Source organism: Apteryx mantelli, chromosome 3 (genome assembly GCF_036417845.1).
Source record: "Apteryx mantelli isolate bAptMan1 chromosome 3, bAptMan1.hap1, whole genome shotgun sequence".
NCBI lineage: Eukaryota > Metazoa > Chordata > Aves > Apterygiformes > Apterygidae > Apteryx > Apteryx mantelli.
Window position 1 is genome coordinate 8,837,488 of NC_089980.1, and position 8,477 is coordinate 8,845,964.

The 8,477-nt window shown below is 45.3% G+C and overlaps 1 protein-coding gene across 1 annotated transcript; it reads left to right on the forward strand.

The window, feature by feature from the left end:
* The first annotated feature begins 1,382 nt into the window (after nucleotides 1-1,382).
* On the forward strand, nucleotides 1,383-7,512 carry CST7 (cystatin F). The gene is made up of 4 exons (XM_013954337.2): nucleotides 1,383-1,517; nucleotides 6,076-6,248; nucleotides 6,572-6,688; nucleotides 7,176-7,512. Exons 1-4 carry the CDS (start codon nucleotides 1,442-1,444, stop codon nucleotides 7,251-7,253), a joined length of 444 nt encoding a protein of 147 aa, XP_013809791.2. The 5' UTR covers nucleotides 1,383-1,441; the 3' UTR covers nucleotides 7,254-7,512.
* Nucleotides 7,513-8,477: the final 965 nt, after the last annotated feature.

Below are 8,477 nucleotides of genomic sequence, written 5' to 3' on the forward strand. Positions count from 1 at the left end.
CTTCCAGGAGCCAGGGAAGCTTCAGAGGTGGAAGAACAAGCTCCCTGTGACACGGCAACTCTATTGCACACAGGGCTACAGTGGAGAATTAGCATGCTGGATCATAATGTACAACCACAGGTCGTGGGACAAAAAGAGATTTAAAATAAAGGAAAACCCCTCTCATTCTCTCTCACCATTTTCCACAGGCTTTGGGGCCTGATTCAGAAGCTCTGTACAAGTAGGACTGATGATAAGCGTGACTCACCATGCTCATCCCATTCATTTTTAGTAGGACATTTCAACAGGGGGTTGACCTAATCTTTTCCTACATGGAAACACTAAGATGATTCTTCTCTAGCTGCTTCTGTGCCACCCACAGGCAATAAGATGACTTTTCTCAGATAGGAGCACAGCTCATCTGCTGGGACAAGCGAAAGGCCACCTTCCAGCTCACCTGAAACAAATACACACACAGACTGAGGTTCACCATGCCAGCCTTTCAGTGAGGTCTCATTTCATCTCCCAGTCTCCTAAATCTGACAGCTAGTGATTTCAGCTGCGTGATGAAAACTGCAAGGCCTGGCAACCAAGTCCTTTTCCCAGATTTGCAAGCTCCTCAGCATGGGCCAATGCTGTCTGGAGACAATCTCTCTGGAAATCAAACATTGACCTTTGGGAGATCAACCCTAGAGCTGAAGAGCTCTACATACCATAGGGAGTCAAACTACCCCTTTCCCTTGCTCTGTGTTTCTTCCACATCTGGAGAAAATGTTATCTCCTTTGAGCGTAACACAGCCTATTCCTGCTCTCAAAATACCTTTTGTAAATATGGGGCAGTCTTTTCCCCAGCCACTGAAGCCAAAATGCTTCATCTCCTTATTTGATGGAGCCCCTCACATGGGTACACCTGGCACTTTCTTGTCTCTCTCCATCCCCAGTTGATGTTCCCCCTCACTCCAACCCCACAACCCTATCTTTGCTGTTGGGCTTCCCCACACACCCTGCATAGACTCCCACCCACAAGTCAGGAGCTACATCTCCCCTGGGCTCACAGCCCATTTCTTCAGGAAGTTTCTCCGCGAACCTTGAAGCGCATGACTGTAACTCTCCTCACCCTCACCACACTTCCCAGAACAAGTGAGGGGTGTCACATCACACATATCCACCCATATTTCTGCATAACCCCTGAGGATCACGAAGCAAAGGTCCCTTTCAGCTGCAGAACCGTTACCACAATTTCCGAGCAACAGCTTTGTGGCAGGGTTCAGAGGTGTGTAGTCATCAGCAGGAGACAGTCAGTGTCAGAACTGTGATCGTGGCGGGGGGAGGCTGTTTCCCCACACACACCCTTCCTTCTCTCCCCAGCCAATAAGAACATTTCAAAGAGGCACATCTTCATCTGCAAGACGCAGGGCAGGCACTTCTCTGTCTCAAAGGGTCCTCTTCTGGAGTGGTGGAAATGGCAGTGAACTTTGCCTGCAGCTTTGCCACACTTTGCTGTTTTGTACTCTGGGGCTTCACCAAGACTTCAGATGGTAAGAAGGGAAAATAACTTCTGTTTTCTTGCACTTCAGGTCCTGAGAGTGCAGCTCTTTCACACGTCAGTAAATAACAACTCTCTTCTGACCCCTGCCTATGCTGGCTCAGCACTGCGGGGTTCAAATTGCTGCTGAAACTTCAACTGCTTAAAAGATTTTCTCCCTCTGTAGCAAATCCTGTTATCTAGGGACATCTGAGGATTTTAAAGTAAACTTATGGCTATAATTTATTTGTCAGTGTTTAAACTCTGCATGACCTTGATTATTAAATCTAAAGACAGTGTATAACAATTTAACTAAGTACAGACGGGCACTTGAGTGCAGATTAGCTGACTTTAATGAAACATTACTCCATATCATCTCTTACTTTGCTGAGCAAGGAAACTCTCTTGATTGCAGCTGGTCTTAAATCATTAGAACAGAGGCTTCAGACAGTTTTCTTTCTGAAGGTTTTAGTTTTACTTCAGTTTTACTTTGGTTCCCATGCACAGAAAGTTCTAATGCATTCCAGGATGTTGTTTGATTAGCCAATAGCTTTTTGGTTTGGCCGCGGTTTCCTTTGGGGGTTGCAGAGGCATGCCGGAACTGTGCTGCTTCTTAAGTGTAAAGATAAAACCTAGCCTTGCTGCTAGTAGTAACAGAGAGGAGATTTCGAAAGTACCCCATAAAAGAAGAAAGAAGCCTGTTGCACAAATATCCCTATTTGCTTCCCTGCAGGTTGGGACAGCAGGAAGCCAATGTTTAGTCAGAGCATCCACAGGATGGCGCTCTCATGCTGCAGGAACAGGGAGGAAAATCATAACTACTGATGCTTCGCACCAGAGCATTTCTGGGCTTTGGAAGTACAGCAGGGCAAAGTAATCCAAACAATTAACATAACATTATTTCAGACCAGCACGTGCACCATGTGGTGACCACCTTGAACCAGAATCAAAGTGCATCAAGAAGGAAAAAATATATATATATAGCCTTGAGGAATCTGGGTCACCAGCAGAAAACAGGGAGTAAAGTTCTCCCTCAAGGGCTCAATAGATTTTATGACCGCTTTGCTCAGGTATAAGCAATACTCAAAACCAAGATGCAATGGGTGAAGCAGGTGCAATGCCTGGTACCCCTTAGTGAAAGCTGGAGTACTAAACTAAAGCACACACCAGCCTACCACCTGTCTACAACACGTGGTCTGAATATATGATTCTGCTACCTGTCCAGCTTGCTAAGTTGTGTACCTACCATCTCCAGACATTGCTTTGAAAACATGTTAAGTGATGAACTTCTCTCTTCCAGAGGCTCTCTCTGCCTTGCCACATGTGTGACATTGCTAGATCTACCAGGCACAGGAGTCATAGTAACAAGGGTACTTTGGACACTGACTCCTGCTTTAAACACTTATTCATGTAATTTTAAACATTCATTCAGTACATTTCATTGGCTTCTTGGCATACATCCAGCATAACTTCAGCTTGCCTCACCCTGCCATCCAATGCCTCATAGGCACATCACCATGACTCAAGAGGTGTGGAGGGCTATTAAGCCACAGAGGGGTCTTGTGCTAAGACTGGGGTTATCTCTGCCTACTACAATATCTGCTTTCAACAGCTCCAACACCATCACATTTGGCTTTCCAGCAGGCACAGGAGTAAAGATTCAAGCAGGGCTCTGACCAATAGCCAGAAGAGTCCAAGCCAGTGAGCTACTCTCAGCCCAGCAGACTCTTGCAGTTGCTGGCCTGAGCAGAGAGGGTTCAGGAAAGAGCAGGTTCCCATGAGACTGGTATTGCTGGTGTAGGGAAGAGCACAGTGTTCCTGTCAGCTCCCACTGAACTAACCAGGTTTTTTCCAAGGAATACTCCTACAAGACAGTGTGTTAGAAAAAAGTAAAAGCTTCATTTAATTACAGCTGTAATATGATCAATTATACTAGTATACTTATAAGGTACCACTTGAGAATATTCTTTGATATATGTTACCAGTCTCTGTGTACTCACTGTCACAATGCTGGGCATCCCCAACCACCAGGAAGGAATACGTGGTTTAAGACCCACTCAGATCTGTCATGCACCTTTGAACACTTTGAGGCAACTTTTGATCTTCAAATATCAAAGTGTTGGGCTGAGCCACATATGTACCTCCCCGTTGGGTCCATTGATTAGCCAGAGGTCACAGAGCTAATACTTTTTCACTCACAAAACAAAATGCTTTGACAAAACACTTCCAAAGCTGCCAACATGCACAAAGGATTAGTTTATTCTGCAGACGTGTGGCAGGGCAGGGGGCCTCCAGCTCTCTGCTGCTAGTGAAATAAACTAGTTTTGTGACCTTGCACATAACTACTGTTTTTCAAGAGTTCAGTTTGAAAGTTGTACTCTTGAATTTTCTGTAATTCAAATATTGAATTTAAAAGTTGAATTGGAAAAAAAAAAAGCTTAAAAAGTAAAACAAGAACATAACTCCCTCCTTTACACATGCTCCAAGTGTGAGCGGTCATTAAGTGGTCACAGTCCCCAAGGAAGACGAGAGCTGGTCTTGTGAACAAGGCCCAAAACTAAGGCCCTGCTCTGTCCCAAACTACTTCTGTGACCTCAGGCAAGCCCCATACAGTCTGCTTCATAATTTCTTGTGGGTTCCACAACTTTAACCTCTAGGCAGAGTCCTTATTTAGTACAAAAGGACAAACATACTTTGGAAAGTCTTATCCCATGAGCTGGGCGCTGGATAAGATATGCTACCTGAGGAAGACCCTCAGTACTAGGCTCTATGAGTCTCTGCAACTAGTTAATCCCACTTTTGCTGCAGTGGGGGACAAATATCCTCTCAAGAATAGTCTCAGGACCTACCAGGTGATTCTGGGTTGGTAGGTAAGCCAACACTGTCAGGTCCCATCCCAGAACAGAGGTGCAAGACAAGAAAGTTTGTCACCTCATGCCACTTGCAGAACATATGCTCTGAGACATATGGCCTGTGTCTCACATATACCAACTGCATGAAAACGTGGGCCTCATTAAGTTGAGGAGTTTGGCCACTCATGGTAGCTGGGGTATTGGCCAGGAAGAAGGGATGTGCCTTTAGACATCCTTCAGTCAAAGAGGAAAGGGGAGCTAGGTCTCTCCTTTGCATGTCAAGTGCTGTAATCACCGAGAAGTGTTACAATGGGATGTAGCCAATACAGTCTGCAGGGGAGGACATGATGATGTAAAGTAGGATGTACATAACCAACCCGAAAGCTGAATTTTTTTAACCTATTTTCATGGTGGCATGCATGCTTTTTTTTTTTTTTTTTTTTTTTTTAAATAGACTCTGGGTCACAGGGAAGACTTCTACTACGGAGCAAGATGAGCTAATTATTTTTCTCAGTAGAAACTGGCTTAAAGACACAGGTTATGCTCTGCTGTTGGCTATTAGTGAGAGATTTGGGTGTGAAAAAGAGCTGGAGGTGATAAAGAGCTTGACTTTCACAGTAAATTAGTACAAGCTCTGTACGCAAGTGCGTGGGCAGACGCACACATGCATTTACAGCACGCACAGTGAACTCCAAGGGCCATCTTCTGAGCTGGTAGGTCCTGGCATAAGCAGTGGTTATGTGACAGCTTGTACAGGTTGAGGATTTATTCCTCTTGTTTCTATTACAGAAGTGTGGGGGGGGGGCAGGGGAGGTTATAGGGGAGTGTAAAGGGGAAGAAATATCTGCATCAACTGTTAGTTTCAGGCTTCTTTCAAATTATTGAAAAGACGAAGGGGGGGGCAGGGAGGGAAGACAATTACCTACACAGCTAAGGACATTAAGTGCTGTGTGGAGAGAAGTGCTCGTGAACTTAAAAGGTCATGAATTGTTTTTCTTCCATCTCTATTTCCTTTGCATCTCGCCCCTCTGCTTCATGGCTGTGATAACAAGATGGTCCTTGGCACTTGTTCAGTGCAACAGCTGCCCAAAGCGGTCCACCACCAGGACAGTGGAGAGCTAGAACCAGCTCTGCCCCAGGGTCTTCCCTGCCCAGATGGCACCCTCTACATCATTGGCATGTTGAGGGAGGGTGTCTTTCCCCCCCCCCCCCCAATCCCTCTGAGGTAAGAGCCTCAAAACGCTACCAAAGCATTGTGGGGAGGGGAGAAGCACATGCCTGACAGGTTAATCTTGGCGTGCCAAATGAGAGCAGCAGGGCTCTGCCAGCCAGCGTTTGACAAGTTCTCAAAATTATACTGTACCCTGAGCAAGAGGATCTAGCTTTGTAACTAGCTTCAAAGTTGGTCCTGCTTTGAACAGGGAGTTGGACCAGAAATGTCCTAAGTATTTATTACGTCCTGGTTTCTCTAAACCAACCTGAGCTCTGCTGCCACTTCTAGCAGAGTCTTTTTGGTCTTTTTCCTGTCATTTCATCCCACAGGTTTGTTTCCCCATTTCAAACATTAAAAAAATTAAAATTACTTTGTAGAGAAGGTGAGCAGAGCTTTCCTGAAGCACAAGTGCACAGGACAAGTATGAAGGCCTGAACAAACCACAACCTTCCACCATTTTAGGCACCAGGAGATATATTCTGTGTTCGTGTTTTGTGTTGTTCTAGCTGTGTACGTACCACTGCCTCACTCAACCACGAAACCCGGCTTCCCTGTCCCCATGAACACCAACAATTCCGGCGTTCGCAAGGCAGCTCGCTTTGGCGTTTACCAATACAACAACAGTTCCAATGACCTCTTTCTGTTTAAAGAATTGCAAATAAACAAAGCCATGGTGCAGGTAAGAAGAACCCCGAATCCTATTGCTCCTCCAAACCATTTAGCAATTGACCCTCCCACAGAACACCCCAGATGTGGGAGCCCTGATCCCCCTCAGGACTGCTAGGCATGCCTGCCAAAAATAAACAGCACATGTCCCTCTATCTCATTCAATTGCTCTGCGGGACAGTTATTTCCCACAGCAGCTCAATGCAGGACACCTCTATCCACGACACCACACACAATTCACAGATGTAGCACTTGATCCCTAGCCAAAATTCTATTTTAGCATCCCTTTCCCCACCTCTTCCCACTGTCATTAAAGTAAAAAATTACTTTCTCTAGATCATCAGAGGGCTGAAATACATGCTGCAGGTGGAAATTGGACGCACAGTGTGTGAGAAAAGGGAGCACTCCAGCCTGGACGGCTGCAAATTCCAGAGGAAGAAAAAGCTGCAAAAAGTATGTGTCCACTTCCTTTGGGGTACCCAATAACTGCACGTGACTCTTGGTGATCTCTAGCTGCACAGTCACCTTATAGACTAGCTCTGCCATGTCCCCATAGATATACAAGCCTCCTCTGTGCAGAGCCAGGTGGGGCTAGCCAGGTTTACCAGTATAAGCAGCGTAGCACCTCTTCTGCAACCAGGGCCAGCTCCTGTCTGGAAGGAGCTGAGCCAGGCGCAGCCATTTGGCCCATGCTCCCCATTCCTGGATAGCAGGGTGAAATTGCATAGAAACAGAGCAGGTGGGAAATCTTGAGACTTCCTGGACAGCAGGGTGGAGTGAAACCTTATCGGGCCTTCCCCAGTAAGATCAGATTACTTGGCAAATAGTACTTCTCCTGGGAGAAAAGGGGTGGAAAAAAAGATGCAGTTCTCTCCTGGCCCCAAGGCTGAGAACTGGCACAGTCAGTTGAACCTAGTCACCAATTCCCTTTTATTTGCAGTTGCTGTGGTGCTATTTTGAGGTCTGGATGATGCCTTGGTTACATAAAGCACAAGTTTCCATTGCTCTTTGTAACTGACCTACCTTTCACCCGCAAGAACATGACTCACAGGGAGAATTTTCACCGAGAGCTTTTCCTTGCCTGGATTGCTGAGGTCAAAACTGAGCTAGAGAACAGTTGTACAGAATTGCCACAGAGCTTTTGTTTCAAAGCACATGATTTTTTTTCCTGAGGAAGATGTTCAAGATCTGGGTGGCCAAAAAGACCTGCCTCGATTGAATTCACTGCTATCCAGTTGTAAATTTTTGTTTGTCTAAAACTAAACTGCACATGAGAACTTGTTGTCACTCATTCACTAGAGAACCATCCTCCCTCTTTGGCTGAATCATGTCCAAGCATCACAAACAGAGCCAGGAAGGTTTGTTGGACTTGCTTTGTTCTGTGACAGATCTTCATGCAGCCATGAAGTAAACAAGCCTAAACCACAGCACACATGACTTCAACACTGAGAGCTTTATAACTGTGTGAAAATTTGCCTGGGGATATACGCACACAAAAAATTAAAATAAAATCTTAAGAGTCTCCAGTACTAGAGAAAAGATTAGATACATCTGCCAGGAATGAGTAAGGTAGAGTTGATCTTGCCTCAAGACAAGAAGATGGATGAGGCTGTTCTGAGACCCACCCACAGCCCAGAAATGACTAGTTAGCACTTCTACTTTAAGCAAAAGCTAATCTGTTCTATGAAAAGGCATCATGACAAACAGAGAAACAAACCCAATCGTATTCCCAAAGCACATTTTTGCTGATGTTAAGCAATGTGGTTTCATTCAGGTTAATAGAAGATACTCAATTTCTGGTTGCCCACAGCTTATACTCAAGTTTAGGAGAACGGCCTGGTTTCAGTCGGTATCTGCTGTTGCTTCAGCCTTCACTCTTCATGCATGAACAGATTATTGCTTACACATCACTAAGACCCATATTTGGAAGAATTCAGGTAACTGCTCCCTTAAAGCAGCAACAAAGCCTGGACCTGTGATCAGTAATATACAGACCAGCACTTATAAGTGGATAGCACCCTGACTTAAACTATAAAGAAACACCTCCTTTCCACAAACACTCCATTTCTCCTGACAATTGTTGCCTTGCTGCAGCTCTCTTGCACCTCTTGTTAGCAGAACCCCCCCCCATTTTCAACCTTTCGAACTACCTTTCAGTCTGAAAATGCCAGTGAGTGCTCCATGTCAAGGTCCAGGACCCTTAAGACAGGTAGATCTATTATCAGCACAGTTTAGGTCTCTA